Source organism: Corapipo altera, unplaced genomic scaffold (assembly GCF_003945725.1).
Source record: "Corapipo altera isolate COAL_440 unplaced genomic scaffold, ASM394572v1 126, whole genome shotgun sequence".
In the NCBI taxonomy this organism is placed as follows: Eukaryota; Metazoa; Chordata; class Aves; order Passeriformes; family Pipridae; genus Corapipo; species Corapipo altera.
In genome coordinates, this window is record NW_020884937.1 from 3,125,203 (window position 1) to 3,146,837 (window position 21,635).

Here is a 21,635-nt window from a genome sequence, read left to right on the forward strand (position 1 = left end):
GGGGGGGGGGGGGGGGGGGGGGGGGGGGGGGGGGGGGGGGGGGAAGGAGTGGGGCTCTTCTCCCAGGAACCAGCAGTAGGACAAGAGGACACAGCCTCAAGCTGTGCCAGGGGAGGTTTAGGTTGGATATTGGGAAGCAATTCTTTACAGAGGGAGTGTTCAGCCATTGGAATGGGCTGCCCAGGGAGGTGGTGGATTCTTCTTCCCTGGAGGTGTTTAAGGTGAGACTGGATATGGCATCAGTGCCATGGGCTGGGAAGCACAGCGGGGTTGGATCAAAGGTTGGACTTGATGATCTCTGAACTCCTTTCCAAACTGGCTGATTCTCTGATTCTATGATTCTATGGCATCTGCAATGTCATGCTCTACACCTGAGTAAGTCACCCAGATCTCCTTTCCAGCAATCTAGAGAAATCCACCATTTCAGGGCACACTTTAATGCGTCTTCATTTTTTTTTTGACATCTTCAGGATGAGAAACCTGTCTCACCGTGACCATCCACTTCTCCTCTTTATCAAGGAGACAGAAGAAGGTGTCTCTGAGGGTGGATGTCCCAGAGCCTGTCCTGGAGGAACCACAGCTCAGACATCCCCATGCAACAAACCCACGGCTCCGCTCGGGGCTCAAAACCTCATGGTCAAGCGAGTGGAGCTCAAATGACTCCCCTGGTAGTTGACCCACAGCAATCCTACACATGTGAATTCCTAGCCTACAGCAAACGCTGGCGAATGTGATTTAAATTAACCCTTTTTTATTGTGGGTAAGCAGAGCCTAATTAGCTCAGTTGCTGCAGGCAACACAGGCGGCTCCCAGGGGTCAGCTGATGTGTGGTAACTTGTTGCACCGCAGAAACTCGATCAGGAGTTTAATTTGCTATAACTTCCACACAGGGGCAAACCCTTAGACCTGCATTCTAATTTCTCCCCAAGCCTCGGGCGGTACAAAATGGACTAAAAGTTGCAGCCAGAGCCCTCCGTGCTGGGAAGTGCCAGGACACGGTGGACATCGGTGTGGACTGTTCCAAAACCCTCCATTCTGCAAGAATCTGAGAGTGACAACAGTAAAAAAAAAGCTCCTAAATCCCTTAAGCTTTTTTCCATCTTAAAATATCAAGAGCTTCTCGTGTTTAAGAGCAACAAATCTGGTTCTAGAGCATCCCTTGTAACAGAGCTGTGCCTAATATAAAACAATAAATGCATCTGTTTATCACAAGCCAATTAATTTTTAGAGAAGTTAATAGTCCCTCTTGTTTTTGAGGGAGGAAACAACAAATAAAGGTCACCCAAGGTCCTTAATCCTTGGTACCACAATAGTCCAGGTAGGTCTAAGTCACAAACATGTGTTAGAAGAGACAACTTTCAAGAGAGACACTGAGATTTTTTTTTTCCCCCATCCAATCTGTGTTTCCTGCTGCCCTGGTAGAAGATAGACATGATCAGCAGCATCCTGGCCATAAGGAGAGACCTGCTCAGCTCACCAGGTTGGGACAGAACACAGAAACACTTGTTTCCCAGACCTCCAGCAGTCCATGGGCTCCATAGGACACCCTTGAATTTATTTACTCCAAGTCCTCTTGGAATGACAAACTCCCAACCACATACTTGGTTGATATGAGGGTTTTTTTTCCAATGGTTCACTGAAACCAGCCAAATTTGGCTCAGAAGGAGACCTGAATTGCAGTGATGTTGAATCCCCAGCTGGCAAAGTCTACCAAGAAAAAGGATGGATCGTTTGGTTGAGGAGGGAAAAATGTGGTGAAATCCTCATCATCATCCTAAAAAAATGATCCCACAGAGCCTCACATCCCACACCCACTTTCAAATGGGACAGACTCTCAATCACTAGCACTGAAATGTCCCAGGATGGGACTCAGCTCACAGGCTGAGACATAGACACATAAATGTCTGCATAGAAAAATGTCCAACAGGGCTAAGTCTGCCTTTACTGAGTCCACCATACACAGAATATTTGGCAATTAAACCTTATCTATGAAGGATTGCAGGGGACCCCAGTCAATTCTGGGAGCAAGGTCTCAGTATTTATAGGAAAGCCCTGGAAACTGGAGCAGGACCTCCCTAAATAAGTCATATGTGTGGAATGTACTGCACTAATGAAGGAGTTTCTTAAATCCAGGGGGGGAACAGGATGCAAAGAGTAAGAAAGGAGAGGAAAAGGTGTTCAGACATTGTGGAGTTACAGGAGAGTAGGTAGTAAGTGGATGTTTCAATCAGAGAAAAATGAGGTCAGTTCACAGCATCACAACCACAGAATGGGTCAGGCTGGAAGGGACCATAGTGGGTCATCAAGCAGGGCCACCCCACAGCACACGGCACAGGATTGTGTCCAGAGGGTTCTGGAATATCTCCAGTCAGGAGACTCCACACCCTGTCTGGACAATCTGTCCCAGTGCTTGGTCACTGCCCAGCAAAGAAGTTCTTCCTCATGTCCAGGTGGAATTTCCTGGGCATCAGTTCCTGCCCCTTCCTCCTGTGCCATTGCTGGGCCCCCCGAGCAGAGCCTGGTCCATCCTCTGCCCCCTCCCTCCCTTCAGATACTTGTAGACATGGATGAAGTCCCCTCTCAATCATCCCTTCTCAAGGCTGAACAACCCCAGCTCTTTCAGCCTTTCCCAATTCTGTTTAAATCTTGCAAAGCTAAAACTTTGCATTTACTCAGAAATTCAATCGTTGTGACTTTTGCCGTAATGGTAAGAATGGGGTAATCATCACAAAAACCAAATTGCCACGGGCCTTTGCAGGTCAGGGGAGACCAGACTCACTCCCTGCAAAGCCACACGAGTTGTGATGACATCTCAGGATGTTTCTGAGGGAATCTCCCTGTTTCCAGGTTCCACAAAAGCCTAATGAAACACCAAGGTTTGGGCTTATGAAATCAGTCTGGAGACAGAGACTTTCTCACTGGGGAGGTTTGAAGCGAAGCAAAGCCAGAAAGAAGCTTCCAGAGCTTGGTTAGAAACTCCCCTGGAGTCAGGGTTGCTACAGAATTAACCCAATTAGATTTTTGGGATGACGTGTAGGCACTGGCAAACTTCTCAAGCCACAGCACTGTGCAAGCAGCTTCCTCAGCTTCCTCAGTGACCTCTTGGCTCATCCCTGCTCTGCAATACCCTTGGTGTGATGTTTGTCAGCTTTGAAGGGGCTTTCAAGGCTACAGGACTTCAACAGATTTGCAAAAAAAAAACAAAAAAAAAAAACCAAAACACAACAACAAAAAAAACCTCACCAGGTTTGGAATTTTCCACAATGTTCACCCAGCCTGGAATTTCACAGGTGCTCATGGCAGAAGCCAGCGCTCAATGGAGTTCATCTAATCCCTCTTTAACACCTAAAAGTTAGGAATCCAGGTAATGATATCACTTGGCCCCTGTCTGACCTCACAGAAGAACAATCAAGGCCACTGAAGAGCAAGTTGCTCTGTCCTAAGGTAGATGTGTGGGGTAGGTGGGATGAAGAGCCTTCTGGGGGAGTTTGTCCCTAAAAAAAGGAACCAACATGGAAGCTGTAAAATGGATATTTAATTATACACACACAAAAATTATCCAACAGCCAGCTCAGAGGCAGAGGGTTTTAAATGACCTTTCAGAACGGTTTCAAGCTAAAGGAAGAGAGGTTTAGATGAGATATTAAGAAGAAATTCTTGACTGGGAGGGTGGGGAGGCCCTGGCACAGGTTACCCGGAGAAGCTGTGGCTGCCCCTGGATCCCTGGAAGTGTCCAAGGCCAAGCTGGGCAGGGCTTGGAGCAACCTGGGCTAGTGGAAGGTGTCCCTGCCCATGGCAGGGGGTGGAACAAGATGAGCTTTAAGGTCCCTTCCAACTAAACCCATTCCATGGCCCTGTTATTTCTGTGATTCTGTAATTAGCAAACACTGTTGGCAGCTCAGTATTTCTCAAAAAAAACTTGTCAAAGCTCACCAGTCACAAACCATGAGCTGCCCCCTGAAAGGTGCAGTGATGAAAAATTACTTCTATTTTCCCTACAAGGTCTTGGTTGTTCCCATCACAGCCATAAATGGGTTCACACCGTGCACACCAGGCTGGTAACAACACTCCAGTCCTAAAGGAAACTGGGAATCAGCAGCCCTGAGACCAGTAACCATTTCTTATGTTGGGCAGAACTAGCTGCTCCAGAAAAAAACACAAATGCCCTGCACAGGATATCTGTGGAACATCATTTCCTTGCAAAAATCTTATTCTGGCCTTCAAAAGCCAAATGTCACCTTAAGCCCAGAAATAAAAGCCCTCAAATACTTGTTGTCATTAACTACAACAACCCTGAATATTTCTGATATTTCTGTAAATATTACCTGGGAAAAATTCCATTGAAAAATGTTGTGTTTAAAATGGGAAGAGTTTTGTTGGCTGCGCCAGAAAGGATTTGGGTCTTTTACCTCTTATCTCCAGGCAAGATCACCAAGGAAGGTCAAGGAATGACAGACACTTAAGGCTTCTCATCAGCCTCTCTTAAAATAGGGATAAAAACCTTCCAGACACTGAGTGGCATCAGAGAATTGATATTTGTGGGGTGTTCAGGAACTCAGTCCTGCTTCCAACTCTGCCCAAAAGGGAGATGTTTAGGCTGTTTCTGGAGTGGCTGGAGAGAGATACACAACTCCAGACAGTGACTCATCACATCCACTAGAAAGATTCCTATCTCAGGAAGGATGAATCTCCCTCAGAAGGTGCCCAACTTTCTAGAGGGAGGGAAGATGATTAGCTCAGATAGTTGAGCGTTACGCGGCTAAAATTGCGAGGATTCCATCCAGAGGTCTGTTTTGGGAAGGTTCTGTCACCCAGCAGAGCACAGATGCAACTCCTTCCATGCTTGGAAGCAGCAGGTGTGCTCAAACTTCCTGAGAAAACCCTGTTTTCCAAACGGAGTTGTCCTGAGTTGGCAGGACAGTTCCTCAAGGATGAGTTGAATCTTCCCCATCTAACTCGAGAGGAGATGCCTCAAGATAACTTGAGTCAGCCAGTCTTTGGCATCATCATGAGACAAAGTCCCAGCCCATAAGCAAGTGGGTTGTTGGGGTGTTTTTGGGGTGTTTTTTTGACTGGAAAATTCAGATTGGTTCCTGGTAAATTTTAAGGGCATTTTCCCTTGTTCTGTCCTTGGGCTCGTGCCCGGTTGTGCTCAGCCTTTTCCTAGGAAAGGTTTCTGTCTCTGCAACCCTGGGAGGCTCCCAGACTAGCACTCCAAGAAATGAAATCAAGGTCTTTCCTTCAGAGCTGCTGCCTTCCTCTGTGGCCATTTCCCAGGTCTGTGGGAAGCACAAGGAAAAATGCTGAGTACTCAGTGACCTCCAGGCAACCTGCAAGCACTGCCCATCCCACAACCACACCACCTTTTTTTTTTTCCAATGGCTAAACAGTGCTTAACTTCATATCTCCACATGTTTAAAACCTCTTCAGGGCTCAGGAGCTGGCTGTGAGAAATAGGAATATTAATATTATGTCAGTGCCCAGAAGGTCTCTGACTCTTGAGGCAGTAGAGTAACTGCCCATGTTGGCTGAAGGTGGACACCAGGATCCCAAGGACCTCAAGTTCTCTGCCAAAAACAGTGCAGCGGAGTCAACCTCAGCACGTCCTATCTGGAAAACCAAACCCACCCTGAAATAGCTGTAACTGGAAAAGTAGAAATGGCAAAATCGTGGGGTTTTTTGGTAAAAAGAGTATGTTTTCTGTTTTTCAGGTCGGTTTCTCAAGGGCACTGAGGTTAGAGGCACAGGCCCAAGTTACTGGGAGTCAAAGCCGGGGTGTGAGCCGTGTGAACACCCACGTGAACGTTCTTCTCCCCCCCCCTCCCCCTGGTAAATATGAACCAGCTTGTGTTTGTTGCAGGGAAAGAGGATTCACACGGGCAGTTACCACAGAAAAACTGGCATCTCGTTAGTTCACACCCTAAACTTAGCTCGTGGTGGTTTGTTCATGTGCCCATCCCCTGGGGTGCCATTCCCAAAGCGGAGTCGGAGGACGAAATGTCCCCTTTAAACTCCCAGTCAGCAGCTTGGTGGTTATGGGCACCTACCCCTGGCATGGGAAAAACGAGCTGCAGATCTTCCTCCTGCTTGGTTTGAGAGCAGGGTTTCGAACCCAGGTTTCCCAAAATCTCAGCAGCACACCCCTTTGCCAGTAGAATATGCTGTTCCACAGAACTACCTTAATCAATTAGTCACATTGATTGAGACTTGGCCAGCGCTGGGGATTGAGCCAGGAGCCTCTGGAGCTCAGAGCAGGAGCTCTCAACACCCATCACCCCCCAAGACCTGGGTGCAGATCAGGATAAGGGAGCACAGGGTTGGGTTTTGCAAGTGCTGAAGCCCAGTAGGACACACACAGAAGTTCTGCAGTTCTGCCTTTGCATGCCCCAAAACCCCATCCAGCCCCAAGCCAAGTTTTGCTGCACGTTGTCAGATGTGTACAAGCCTTAACTGGGCTCCTTCTCTCTCCTGCAATGGGATGGGAGATGGGACTGAGATATGGCAGCAATTTCCATACATTATTGCTGGATGTCCCTGATATAATACATGTATAATAATGTGCTGTGTATCAGCCCAGCACAGGAAAGACTCTCCCTGCTCTCAGGCTGGATCTCAACCTGTGTGACCCAGCTTGGTGCCTGAGCAGAAAAAATGAACAGAACTGCCCAGATATTTGAGGATAAATGCAAAGAAAACACAGCATTTTCCTGGCCCAGAGTCAAAGCATGAAGCAACCAGTAGGATCAAGACCTAAAGGAACTCGGAGTCTTAAGACATGAGACAAAGAAATCGCTCCAAAGCAGCACTTTCCTGGCCCAGAATCAAAGTGTGAAGAAACCTGTAGGATCCTAAAGGAGCTCAGAGTCTAAAAAGATTGTCCCAAAGTCTGTTACAGTCAAAAGAAGTTTTCCTTTGAGTTCCACCTGTCTTTGGAGCAGAAGCTAAAGCTAAGGGGATATGTGTCTCTACCTACTTATGCATATACATAGAGACATATGCATTATATATATATTTAACTACCTTCCTTCATAATCCACACTTCTGCTCTCCAAAGAATCCTCAAAGTAGTTCCTAAGTGGACTTTTCTAGATGTCACTGGGAGCTGCTGACACCAATCCAGTACTTAAAGAGGGCTTATAAAAATGAGGGAGAGGGAATTTTTACAGTGCTTAAAGAAGAACAGTTTTAGCTAAATGAGGAGAGATTTAAATTAGATATTGGGAAGAAATTCTTTTCTCAAAGGGGTGATGAGGCACTGGATCAGATTGTGGATGTCCTACCCCTGGAAGTGCCCAAGGCCAGGTTGGATGAGGCCCTGAGAACCTGATGCACTGGGTATGACGGGGGGATTGGAACCAGATGAGTTTTGAGAGCCCTTCCAACCCAAACCATTCTGTGATTCTATGAAACAGAATATGAGTAGATGAAAACAAAACCAGAGCAAGGAGTTATTCTGTGGGTGCTGAAACCACTGAGCACTGACTCCTCTGTCCTCCTGTCTGGATTTGGGATGTCCCGGGAATATTGCACACACAGGAATTCTTACTCACAGGCACACACACACACCTGCACACACACTGCAGCCCCTGGGAGGGCTCACATCACATCTCTCCTCTGGTTAAATGCCCCTTTTTGTGAGACTTGTAGGTATCTGATGACTTGTGGACATCTAACACTTTTGAAAACCTCTACCAAATGAAGCTCCTTGGGCTGAGAGGTTCAAATGTCATTGCAGGGATGAACAGGCAGCAGGATTGCTTAAGTCTGGGATCATGTAGAAACTAGTTCTAAGAGATGGAATAGAGGAGAAATGGATCTGAGAGCCTTTCCATGAAGTCCCTCTTCGCCCCCAGCCCGCCAACCCCTCCGGGACCATGAAGACCATGACCTGAAGGACATCATTCTTCTGCACAAACTCTCTCCTTACAGTTACAATCTTCATAAAAACACTTTGGAAGGGACAGAATTTCACAGAAAAAGGGACCAACACGACTAAAAATTACACAAATCACACCTGAGGTCTCTCCATCTATTCTTTCCTAAGACTGATAATCAAGTCTAACTTGGCACAGCAGCACCTAAGGCTAAGTTCATGCCTAACTTACCACCCAGATAGTTTTAATGGCAAAACCTAAGACCTGATATTTAGTCAGTCTAGAGTTCACATCACCTCCCTCACTCTTCATCATATTGATGCCACTGCATCCTTCTGGCATCAAGGAAAGCCCCAGGTATCTTTTCTGACGCCTTTAAGATCACAGAAATTTAAGATAAACCAAACTCTTCCTCATTCACAGTAACAGAAACAGTCTGGGAATTCGAGGACTAGACAGCACAAGTGTATGAATAAATTTGCACAGATCTTATCAGCAAGGTCAGCAGAACCTACAAATCTGAAGCTCAGGAGACAGTATAAGTTGTTGAGTTCTCTGCAGTGATTTCAGAACCATGATTGGCTTTGAGGGTGGTCTCTGCCAGGTGCCTCCACTTGGCAGCTCACCAGTGGTTACAAAAATCAGTCCACTTGAGGAATTCTTTGCCAAATGGTGCTGCTGCAGGAGCCCTTCTCTTGAACGAGCCTTTGCATTGCAGGCTGACATCACACAAACCAAACCCATCAGACATCTACAGAAATACAAATTCCTCATCCATAGGGTCCCGCTGCCAAGGGCAGGATGAGCACAAGGATTTGGGCTCGATGGAATTGGAGCATCTGACCCAAACTTGCTCACCCAGGCACCCAACCAGTCACCTTGGCTCTCCTGACCACCAGCACAGGGAGATGGGCTGCTGCGGGGAGTCAGTGCCTCCAGAGATGGACACCAGTGATAGGAGTGCTGAGTCACAGCCAGGAAGTGTCAGCCTCCATTCATGGGCTGGGAAGGGAGCTGAGATGACTCCCTCAGATGGGATGTCCAGCCCTGAGATGGAGTGTGATGAGCCCTGCTCAGCCGTGGTGCGTCAGCACCGTGTGCGCGTCTGTCTCTACAGCGCAGAGGACAAACCTAAACCCTCCCCTCCTGCTCTCTGTCACACTGACTCATGTGTGTCCAGCTGCCCTGGCTGTTTGCCTCACCCCAGCACTGGTTGTTTTTTTTTTTAATAAATGGTGAGTCAAAGGTAACTCCAGCCCAGCTTTTCCTCCTGTACCTCGGGCTCAGCTCAGTGACCCCAAATTGTCCATTAAAATGGGATGTGGGCACCTGCCTCTGACAGAGACTGCAAGAAAATCTCTTATTTCCCATCTTTCTGATTCTCATCTGTCCGGGTCACCAAGCTCTTTACTTAGGCTTGTCAAGGAATATGACCAGAGGTCCCATGTCCCAGGGATGTGCTTTAACCCCTGAGTTATCTTTTTCCCCTGGTTTATCCCAAAATCTGCAATTCATTAGATAGCCAAGGTTTTGATTATCACCCCACCCTGCTGGTACTAGAGATTGCCAAAACTAGGCTCCAAACAGTTCTGCCCTATTTCTGGAGCCGGTGTGCAGGACCAAATTCCTCAATTTATTCTGAGAGGCAGCAGGAGCATCACCGTTGCTGGCAGGCACCAGCAGGGTACCTGTGGCTGTAAATATGTCCCAGACTACATAAATCCTGAATTTAGTTTCTCTGCTAGAATTCAGAGAATCTTCTGGTCCACGTGACAGTTAAACTGCCGTTTCAGTGGAGCTGATAGAAAGCCCTGCTGAGAACACCCTGCCCTGTGTTAGGGGGAAAGTTCCAGCCTTTCCTTCACCACGAGATGTTTCATCAGCAGGACAGATGGACTCGCTGCTCCTTTGGATCACAGACTTCCCGTGTGCCCGTGGGCAAGTTGCACCAAGGATTTCAGTGGCCACTGAATTAGCATTTCCCTGTCTGATTCCCAATCTTCTGCTAATGTGCCTTATCTGTTCTCTTTCAACTCAGTCGTTTGCCCCATCTGTCTGGGCCTTATACTCAGGCAAGAACCAGTTCCCACTGTGCCCTTATTCTCTGTTGTGACTCTGAGGTTTTGCAATCAATCCACTAATACCCATGACCTGTCCTGTTAGGAAAGGCTGTGATCCAGTAAGCTCCTTCCTTATCCACACGATACTCCTGTTAGCAATGACTCAGTGTTAACTACCTCTTATATCCATTACTTCTTCCCAATTCTGATTTAGGTTTATTTAATCCAGCCTGGGGCACGCGAGGATGGATGAGATAATTTCTGGATCAAATGATTTAATGGTGCTAGAAGCTGTTGCACCTATTTTTTGCAAACCCAACAGAGGGGTGCATCTCAACTAACCCAAGGTGTCTAATTGTTGGACAGCTAAATCTGTGCTGCTTGAGTTCTGTTCTCTCTGTGGCACGTGAGAAGAAATAAGCACTTCAAAAAAAAAAAAAAAAAAGAAAAAAGCAACAGAGCTAATCCACTTTTCCTCAGAATGAGGAAATTCAGAATGAGCTGAGGGTATTCATGGAGCAGCCACTGCAATCCACTGACAAGGGGCAGCTCAAGAAAATCACTTAATTGATCAGGTTGCAGCACTGCCATCAATAAATCTGAGGCAAAAAGCATGAATTATGTGTCTAAGTAGCCTTGCACTTCCCTCCTGTTCCTTCTCCACTTGCACTTCCACAAGCAAATCTTTCCACATCATGACCCAACCACATCCCTGCTAATGCTGCAGCAGAACAGCTCTCAGGGCCTGGAGGTCAGGCTGCCAGTTTTTAACTCTATACATTTATACTATTTGTAAATAGGAGCTTATCCAGGCCTTGAAAAAAATCAACACACTTTGTTCAAGGGCTAGGATGGGATGAGATTCCCAATCCCTGAATCCTTCATGGTAGGAGAATAATAGACCATATCAATATGCACTTCAAGAGGTTGGATGGGGCTCTGAGCAACCTGGACTAGTGGAAGGTGTCCCTACCCGTGGCAGGGGGTGAAAAGAGATGATCTTCCAGGTCTCTTCCAACCCAAACCATTCCAGGATTCTGTGATCCTGGCATCCACAGGAGGGTCTGTCCTCAGAGCTCTTCCCCACCACTGTGAGGGAAACCACAAGGAGAGGCAGCACTCCTGTGACACACAGGATCAATGTGGTCCCCAGCTCTGCTGCTTTGGATTATTCATTTCCTGTCAAATCCACCTGGATGGTTCTTCCCATGAAAGAATGTGAAAGAAATTGATACTGAATGAAAATTCCCTTTAAACACCTTCCTGTGATCCGGGATTTTTGCTCAGCTCTTCCTCACATGTGTGGAATGGCACACCAGAGCTTCAAGTGGAGAATTTTTAAAGGTAATTTGGTCACTAAAGACACCCCTTGAAGGGTCCTTCCAATGGAAAAATCCTCTTTCAGCACTGCACAGGTGCAAGCCTTCAGGAAAATTCAAAGCAAAAATTCATCTGCCTAAAAGGAGATCTCTTTGCCTGTCCTGGTCATCCAGGATCCTCTTGCAGGGAATGGTTAGAAAACTGGCACAGCTGGGATGTGATTCATCCCATCCAAAAGTAAATGTCTGACACACAGCAGATGAGTTGCATCTTATTTCTCTCCACTAACTCTAAAAGACACTTGGCTGGAGAATGCTAAAGCTTCAAGAACCTTCTCCTTCCAGGAGGGATAGAAATCAAACATGGATCTCCTAAAAAACACCTTTATCCAGGGTTTTGTGCCTCTGAAGGAAGTCTGAAGGAAAATTCTACAAATCTCATCTGATGCCCAGTAGCATTTCCCCAGTCTCCCCTGGGATTTGGATGGAGTCCTACCTGCCCAGACCGTTCCCTTTCTTCCCAGCTCCTGCAGGCTCATTAAAAAACTGGAAATTCTCCCTTAAGTGTGTGTCCCCCAGCCTGCAAAGGATTTGGAGTTGTTCTCTGTCATGCCACACAGACACTGTCTAGCAACAGGCTCTATTGTTGCTCCTCTGGGGGCAGAGGGACAAACTGAATGGAAGGCTTGGCATCCGTTCAAGGAGCTTCATTCCCGCCTTCCCACCCCTTGGGAAATATCTCTATTAGACAAGGTGAACCCTCTGGAAGCAGAAGGAACTCCTGCTCTGCTTGGCTTCGTTTCACAGGCCTGGCTACGGCAGAGATGGACTCTGCTCCATTTATTCCAACGGGAATCCCGTCGACAGAATTCTTCCGGAAATTTCCCCGGAAACCTGGATGTGCATCATTTTGGCCGTAAAACTGCGTGTTCCGACAGAGATGTAGAGGAAACACAAAGCTGGAAAGGGAAATTAAGAGGTACAGGCCGGGAAAAGGGAAAAGGTTTGGATTTCAGAGAACTGAAGGAAAGACAAAATCAGGGGAGCTCCTGGAATGCAGATACAAGTCTTGCATTAACCAGTGGCCATGTCCTTCTGCTGAGATAACTCGTGACAGGGACACAAGAAAACCACTTCATGTCTCTTTTTAAGGAGTTTTTAAGGATAAAATTCTATTACAATCTTGAGGCAATGACTTATGGATGTGGTTGGAGTATGGTGGGAGACTCTGGATGTGTTTGAGGATAAGGAGCACGAGGAAAATGGATTTATGCTCTGGAGAGTCCTGGATTAGAGGCAGGATTAAATATGTTACAGAGGAAGCTTCAAAACACTCAAGCTGCTCAGGCTTTCAGCAGCTAGGCTGAGACATGACAAAATACCACCTGATGTGGATTTGTTGTGGAGAGAGGAGGTCTGGAAGGGTTTAGTACCTGTGTGTGGATGGAGTGAATGTTCCTGCAATGGCTGCACCCATTCCAATTCACTAATGGGCACTGCAGACCTTATTAAAATACAGGAAAATAGTGGAGAAAAAGCTCCTGATTGGAGCCATGTGAAATGATGCCAGGCAATGGGAATTACAGATTTTAACAGTGAGGAAACAGGCAAGTGAGCAAACCCTCCAGGAGGATTCCTTGTGTTGGGTGTAATCCTGGATGACAGTGGTGGAGGTATTTCTGAGCTGATTTCTTCAACTGCTCCACAGGATTTAGCCAGTCAAGTTCAGTCAAAGAACTGCACCATAAGAAAGTTCCCAGTTCTCCCCATCACAGAAAGGAGCCAAGAGTTCCTGGCTCGAGTGGAGGCTCCAAAATTGCAGATGGAATAAATGAAGTGGATTCCACCCCAAGGCTTTGCTCAGTTGCCTGCAGAAAGACATGAAGTGCCACTGAGATGTTCTGGGGTTTTCGGGCCTCCATCTCCTGCTGAGAAAGGGGCAGGTCATCAGTGGGTTGTGGACAATCCCTGCCAGGCCTCTGGGGACATCCAGGATGCCACCAAATATCTTAACTGGCAGTAGAACCTATGCAGGGGCCTCCTTAAGGGAACCTGGGCACCTTCGTTTTTGGCCTGGATGTCATTCCAGGAGGGTGTGTTTAAACTGAACGCTGGGAATGATGCAGGGCAACCAGGAGAGTTCCCAAACCTGGGATGAGCATGAGGCCAGGCCTGAAATGTGAGGGTCTACCACAATTTGAGCTCAAGGAACCCCTGAGATACCCTCTGAGCCTTCCAGGCAAACCTGCTCCAACGCCCTCTGAACCTACACAACCCTTTGGAATGGGAGAAATGACCATCCCAGACCATCCCAGACACATGGAATACCTTGTGAGGCCGGTGATGTAAGAAGGGAACCAGCCCATGGTGCTACAACGTGATCTTGGTGAGACCTGAGAGTGTTCAAAGATGCCAGAAGAGAAAAGCATTTCACACCACCAGCATGTGGAGGAATATCCACGTTGGAAAAGAGCCACAGCACCCCTGCCAATAACTCTCACCATACCAATACAAAGCATAACTGGCTATTATTGACACCAGGAGACCAAAGGCACCTTGAAGTCCTTTGATGGCTCAGCCTCCACAAATGCAAAGCTCCCTCTGAGCAGCAGCAACATCCAAGTGGGAAGGGGGCTGTGAATATGCAGGTGACAAACCAGGAAGGGAGACAAACAACACCTTTGTGATGCAGAACAGCTCTGCCCCTGCTCACAGCCTGCTTTGAAAAGCTGTGCCCTATGTTAGGAGTTCAGAAAAAGGGAGTTAATGTATCAGTTCTTCCTCCCTCCCCTTGTTTTTTTTTGCAAGTTCCAGTAGAATTTGGAGGGAACCCACGAACTGATGAAGTTTTACGTGTTGTGCAAAGGTGACAACAGGGCTTGGTGCAAATCATTCCATTTTTACAGAAGGGAAGAAGGGACAGAAGGGAAGAAAAGCATCATGAATGGCCTGGGGTAGATGGATAAAGCTGGCACAGACAGTTTCAGGGGTGGCTTTTCTGTAAGACCAACCTTAGGTCTGATCCAACAAAGCCTTGATGGATACACAGTGGGAGGGTGAGCATCCCTGACTATTCCTCTCCTTGCAGTTTTCAGTCCCACTGAATTTGTCTTGGCTCTTGGTCTTCATTTGGCTCTAAGTGGTGGCAGCAAAGCAGAGATGGGTGGGTTTAGTGAGACCTTTTAGGCTGGGAACGTTCCTGCTGCAGCCTTGGGGCTCTGCCTCTTCCTGTGTGTGGACAAGGCATGTATGCTTTGCCCAACACTTCTCCCCCTGCTATTTGCCCTTCCTTTCCACTATATTTTAGTGGGTTTAACTGGTAACATCACCCCAGCACTGGCCACCACCTGACTGGGCAGAAGGCACCAAGCTCCACATCACCAGAAGGCAGCGGGTGCCTGTTTTGAATCCTCTCCTCCTTTTCAGCCACGATCTCCAGACCTCCTGCGTGCTCCTCCCTCCAGCTACACCCCACAGGGTCTCCTTTGGCATCCAGAGCAGGATCTTGAGCCCAGTCCTGCTCTGGGAAGGGAATTTCAGCATGGATCTTGGTGGGACCGGAGGGAGGAGGCTGTGAGCTCACACCCAACCGTGCTCACCATGCCGGGAACAGCTCAGCTGTCCAAAGGGAGCATCCTGACTCAGTGCCCGGAGGATTCCCCCCTCGACACACTTGAGCAAGGCCCGTGAAGTGCTGTCATTAAGCCCAATAAAGCCCTTTGAAATGCGGCCGGGCTGTTTGAGTCACGCACTCGAGGAACGCTGTGAGCGTTCCGCATCAACCCGCGCTTGTCCCGCTGGGATTTTCCTGCGCAACCGAACGCGCAAAGGGGAAAAAAAAAAAAATATCTGCTCCTCGTGGGGTCTAACACGGAACGAACTCCTTCCCCCGCTGCTTTGCACCCATGATAACGACCAGAGAGAGGCAGGAATTGGTGCAGAGAGTGGCAACTCCCGCCTGGAAAAGCGGCAGCATCGCCGCGGGGCTGGAGAGGAGCTGCCTCATCCCGCAGGAAGCGGGATGCGAGCAGGAAAGGGATCCCAGAGATTCGGGATGGAGACATCAGTGACTCAGCCTGCTTTCCCCTGGTACAGTCAGCAGCCCTCGACTTTCCTCTCCTAGAAGAAACCACGGACTCACAGCAAAAATCAAGACACGTTCTTTAAAGGGAACGGTCAAAAAGCCTTTTTTTTTGGCCAACAGAAAGCAATGCAGAGCCCAGCCCCCTGTTCCAGCTACTCTGTTTGGAGATGTCCCTGCTCATTGCAGAGGGGTTGGTCTAGACGACCTTTAAAAGGTCCCTTTCAACCCAAAGCTTTCTATGATTCCAAATGCTCAGAAGTTTCCAGGCGAGAAATCTCAGAGGTGTTCAAATGCCTGTCCAGGACATGTTTCACCTCTGGGGTTACCAGAAAAGGGCTGGGGAGCAAAATTATTCACTTTTCCTTGTCTTAGTTAGGAGACAGTTTGATGCAATGCCTTCATCCAAAGCTTTGAATATCTCATGGCTGGTTTTCAGGGTAACTTATCTAATAAGTCCTCTTAAAATCCAAAGAAACAAATCAATTAATATGTAGCAGGACAACAGAATTTAATAAAAAGAGCCTGAAATCTGAGTAGATGAGGGGTTTTCTTCAGCACACACTGGGCTTTCTGGGAGAGTCCCAGCCTTCCCCAGGTTTGAAACAGGGGCTTCCTGCTAAGACCTTGTAAAAATTTCAGTTCCTGCTGGGAAAAAACCTTCTTGTGTGAGCTTGGCCCAGTCACTGAATCTCAGCAAACAGCTCCTCCATACCTGGACTGTGCCAGGAGCAACACAAATAGCACTGGAGTATGTTTCTCCATGAAAAAGGGAGGTGGGAAATAACTTCCCTTATCCTTTGCTCTCTACACCCTATGCATGGAATGGGCCAGAGCTGTTTTTTTACCACTTACATCCACACAGCAAGATCCCCTTGACCCAGTTTCCTCCACCCCGTTGAAGTTTGGGTGCAAATCACCCGTCCTGCCCTCCTGAAAATCCAAACCATTGAGTGAGTTGGTACCTGAGCACAGGCTGAACCAATATTCCATGATTATACACTGCCTGGAAGAGCAGGGCCACGTCAGGTCCTGTTGTAACACAGAAAAATGTGTGTAAAGACAATTCCCAAGCCTTGGGGCAAGGGTGGGAGAGAGCCACATGTGGAGGGATTGCACTGTGTGCTGATGGACTTTAACATCCCTTCATTGCAGGAGGGGAGGGGATGGACAGGAATGTTACCACCTTGGAAATGTCAAAATCCTCACTCCCAGCTAACGGAGAAGGGAAGTGGGGAGATGCAGTTCCTGCTTCCCAGCTCTAGAGATTTCTTTAGGAGCCCTGGTTGCTGCACACACGGCCCAGGCTGTCCCCTGGGTGACCTTCCAGGGCTCTGCCTCCTTCCTGGCTAAAGAGGGATCACCATATTAGGCTGCTCTCTGCCAAATCAAGCTTTGCTTTCTCCAGAGCAGAGCCTGCCAAGGCTCAGCTTTAAGTTCTGCAGGGTTTGCAACCGAAGGAGAATCGTGTTTCTCACGGGATCCAGAACCTGGCCTGGCTTTTCCCTGTGTAAATCAGGGGCTGTTCCACCCACCTCAAGGGGGACAGATCCCAGGAGAGACCTGGACCAGAGCACGAGGCAGGACTTCCCCTGTGCATGATGCCACCAACCAGGGACAGGCTCAGCTGCTGCACCGGAGTGTGGCTGGAAAAATGCCACTTCTGTGCCTGTGGGCAAAGCTCCCTCCCACCTCACTCCCCTTGCACTGACGCCTCCTGAACTGCAAAAACAGGGATGGAAAGATCAATTGGATCATCCTCCCCAGTCCTCTTGTAAAGTGGATCCTGCAGAACATCACAGGCTTTTCCAGCTTTGTCCTACGTGGATGAGCAAACCTGACAGAGCTGCTGTGACCAGTGGTGGGGAACAAGCAAGAGCAAAGCCAGGGAAAGGTTTCCAACACACATCCTCACATCCTTCATGTCCTCTTTCCAAAGAGCAGCCTGGCATCTCCAGGAACACTCTGTCCACTCAGACACTGGTGCTCCCAGCTCACCTCCTTTTCCAGCTCGTTCTGGGGCCGATCCCATCCCACCCCACTCTGGGTGTGACAGGGGTGTTACAGGGAGCAGCAGAGGGGACAGGAGCCCCACCATGACCAACAGAACACAGGAAGGGACAGACATTCCTGCCCCAAAGTGATGCCACCACATCAGATCCCAAGCCAGTGCCCATCTCCTTCCATGAGACATCCTCTTCCAGTCCCTCTCTGGGCACACATTGACCACACACATCCCCAGCAAACCCCAGGCTGCCTCACACCCAGGAAAAATGACATTTGAGATGCCAGCTAACATTTAATTCAGCCCAAAGAGCCTCTCCTGGGATCATGTCCCTTTGCACCAGCACCCTGGGCTACTGGAAGTGGAGATTCCCAGCACGGAAGTTTTGTGTTAATTTTTGTTGCTGGGTTTTTTTTCCCTCCTGAACCAAACCCTTCTCCCTTCTGAATCATTTCTTGCACTCTAGCTGTGTTCAGACCAAGTCAGGCCAGATACCACTGTTCAAACAATAAAATAAATAACATAAAATGCCTTTTTTTTTTTCCTGTTCCATGTGGAGTCAGTCAAGGCAGTGCAAATTAGCTGGAAAAAGTTTTAATTTTAATTTTGTTAATGCTGCTACCATGACTCCACATGGACCCCAGACTCCCACAGGACAGGGAACAGGTTACATCTAACCCTCCCTTACCCACGAATTCTGCTTCTGAATTTCCTAAGTCTTTCTTCATTCATTCCAATCTCTCCTTTTTTTTTTTTTTTTTTTAACACACCAAAAAATGAACAGCACTAACACTTACAAAAAAAGAAAAAACGCCAAAAAACAACACATTTTTGCTCTTAATCTGGCCCCCTGGGTGTGGAAGAGCCTGTTGCTGCTCCCAGTAGCTCCTTTAGGTTGAGCAGCTCAGTTGCTGCTGTGCTGGAGAAGGTCCCGTGGGGTTACTGTGGCACAATAAATCACGTCAGCACATCCCTAAAAACTCGGCACATCACTTCCCAAAGGGAGCTGGTCCCTCTGCCTTTACCGCTTCTAAATCGTTGTTTTTAAAGCCTCTTTTATCCCGCTCTGTAAATACGTTATTTTCTGCTTTTAAGAAGCTCCCACTGCTTCCCCCTCCTCCTCCCTCATCCCTGAGAGGACGTGGACGGAGCCCGGGAGCATCACTGCTCCGAGGGATCGTCTCCCTTTTGCTCCACGGAACTTTTCCCAAAGATTCCAGGCACCTGGATCCACCAGCGCCGCTTGGCCTGATTTAAACAGGTGCCCCCGTGCCATGGTGGGAACAGGAATTTCAACAGCTCAGCCAAGTAAGAAGCTGGAAGAGGTGGACAGAACTCAGGGCAACAGGGACACGTCCCCTGCTCCCCCGGACAAATGCACACTTTATGTTTCCCCTCGTTTTGGGAGAATAATTAACCAAAACCTACAGGAAAATATAGTTTCTCAGTCCCTGCTTTGGCACAGGTTTTCTCCCAAGTGTAACTCTCCACAGCCCCCCTGTGCTTCGGGATGAGTTTACTCTTTAATTAGAAAGTATTGTTGGGGAGGGGACACAGTTTGGGGAGGGTCAATGAGAGATTTTCTGCTGAAAGCAATCAAATCACTGCGAGCTGACACAGGGGAGGCTTTAGGCAGAGATGCTTGAGATGGGATTGTTGCTGTTTGCATAGACAGACTGAAAAATTCCTGGTCCTCTCCTCAAAAAAGAAAATAACACCACTACACCACACACACAAAAAGAAACAACCCGGAGAAAGACAAGGGGAAAATTAAATTAAAATAAAATAAAGCAACGTGACATCAAATCAGGTGTTTTGGGACTGCCCTGGACTAGGAGACAAGGAACTTTACTCCCGATGTTGGGATGTGCATGGATGTACCCAGGGGACCCCTGTACCACCCTCCAGGCCCTGATTCCCACGTCTCCAGGGCTGCTCCAGCCTTGGGGGTGGCCGTGGGTTTATATCTTGCTTGGGGATAAATAAAGAGGGAAAGGTTGAGGAAAAATAAAGAGAGAAAGGGGTGGGTGGTGGTGTTGGGGTGGGGGGGAGTGAGAGGGAATTTAGGCAGCCAGTGTAACAGCTCCCGGCCTCTCCCCCGACTCCCCCACCCCAATCAAACCCTCCTTTGCATTTCCATGGCCTAAGGGGGGTTTCTCCTTGCGAAAGAAACGTCTAAAACCGCTCCTTGGCACCGGGGAAGGACGGAAAAGAAAAACAAACCACCCCAAAAAACCCCCAAAGTGTCGCCGCTGCCGCCCCCCCCCCCCCCTCCCTGCACACACCTGATACCCCCGGCTCGGAAAGGGAGACCTCCTGCCCCTCTCTCCATCTCCTCCTTCCCAACCTTTTTCCCCCCCCGACAGCCGCTTCTCCCGCAGCTCCGGGAGCGGGGACAGGGGACCGGGAGGGGGGGGGGTCCCTTCGCTCCCCTCGCTCGGGTGACAAGGGAATATTTATGTTGGTATTGGAGGAATGCGCTTCCTTCTCCAATCAGGAATGCAACCGGAGTTTCTAATTATAAGTTAGACGGTGGCTGGGAATAAAAGATTGCTTTTTAATGACTCCCCGTCCAGGTGCTCTCTCTGCCTGTCTTCCCAAGAACACATTTGCATTTTATTGCTTTTCTCCCATCCCAACGAATTCCCTGCTTTTTCAGACATACCTGAAATAGTTGGAGAGGCTGCTGCCTTCAACACCCTCAACCTCCGCACCGCCGGGCAAGGGGGGGGGACGGCGGATCCCGCACGGATCCCGCACGGATCCCTCCCGAACCCCGCGACCGGCTGGGGGGCGAGGGGGGGGGCGGGGGAGGGAGGAGCAGGGAATAAACGCACTTTAAAAAAATAAAAAATTAATCATTACGATCAGGATTTTTTTTTTTTTTTTTTTTTTTTGGTTTGTTCGGGGGGCGCTTCCGAGCTGTTCGCCGGCGGAGCAGCCCCTCTCCCACCCGGCGGAGCCTCCCCGCGCCCGGGCTTCCCTGAGCCCAATTTACCTCCGCGGGGTAATTAGAGCAGATCGTGCGCTCACATGCCTTGCCCAGCACCATTTGCTTTTTGTGGGGGAGTGAGAGAGAAAAGGCTCTTAAAGGCGTAGGGTGCTAAAGCGCGGAAAAGGCAAAAAAAAAAAAAAAAAACCCCCCCCCCCAACCCCCCCCCCCTCCTCCCCCCCCCCCCCCCCCCCCAAAAAAAAAAAAGTGCGTTATCCCCGGGAAAAGGGGCGAGAGGGACCCGCCGATCCCGCGCCGGGCTCGTCTCTCCCAGCGCCGTCCCCGCTCCCTGCTCTGCCTTCCCAACATCCAGGTTGTGGAGCCTTCACCTCTTTTCTCTTTCTTCTCATTCCCCCCCACCCCCTCTTTTTTTTTTCCCCCCTTTCCCCCTAAATATTCCTTAAAGCGAAGGGGTTGGGGGGAAAGAAAATTCCCAAAACTTTTCATCCTTTTCCCCCCCCACACACCCCTTTCCTTCCACCTGACTAGCTCGAAATCACCTTGAAATGCTCATGTCAACTTGTATCATTATCTCTTTAATTCAGGCAGCGCCTTTTGTTCTTCACAGGAGAGGATCAAAGCACTTAAAAAAAAAATAACTTTCCGATCGCTCCCTCTCGCTCTCTCTCTTTTACAGTAGGAGAAGGAGAGATCAGGTATAACCCAGTCAAAATAAACAAAGTGAATGCATAAATAAAAGAGGTGAAATGCAGGTTCTAAGAACTTGCTGGCGCTGGAACAATCCCACCTCTTTAGCTGAGTGGCAACGAAAGGAGAATTTCAAGTCATCTTAAGCGCAGGGGTTGCAGAGAAAACAGAGGAGGGGAAAAATAAATGAAAATGAGAGAAAAAAAAAAAAAAGAAGAAGAATAAAACTTACCACCAGATTGGGTAACTTGACAGAGCCTGACTCAACCCACAAAGAAACAGGAAATATCCAAAAGAGGCCATTGATGAAAAGTTGTCTTTCTTTTTTTTTTTTTTTTTTAACCAGAGTTGCCAAAAACCTTCCTTTCTTCTGAGGCAGGATGATTATTTTAATAATAATAATAATAATAATAATAATAATAATAATAATAACAATAATTTAAAAAAAAAAAAAAAAAAGTCAAATGAAGTGAACTCAACCCCGACCAGGTAAATCCTCTCTCTCGCTTCCTCTACTACTCTCAAGGAAAAAAAAAAAAAAAAAAAAATCTCAGAGAGGTAAAAAACTCTTCTCTCAGCCAAGACACTGAAGGCAAATATTAAAAAAAAAAAAAAAAAAGAAAAAGAAAAAAAAAAAAGTTTGAAGTAGCTCTCTT

General features: G+C 48.1%; 1 protein-coding gene across 1 annotated transcript in view; it reads right to left on the reverse strand.

The window, feature by feature from the left end:
• Positions 1 to 21,386, reverse strand: part of WNT3A (Wnt family member 3A) — an 88,231-nt gene extending 66,845 nt beyond the window's left edge. Inside the window, exon 1 of the mRNA XM_027660661.1 lies at positions 21,212 to 21,386. Coding sequence (XP_027516462.1) covers positions 21,212 to 21,282 — 71 coding nt within the window. The 5' untranslated portion in view covers positions 21,283 to 21,386. The remainder of the gene's footprint in view (positions 1 to 21,211) is intronic.
• Between the last annotated feature and the right edge of the window lie 249 nt (positions 21,387 to 21,635).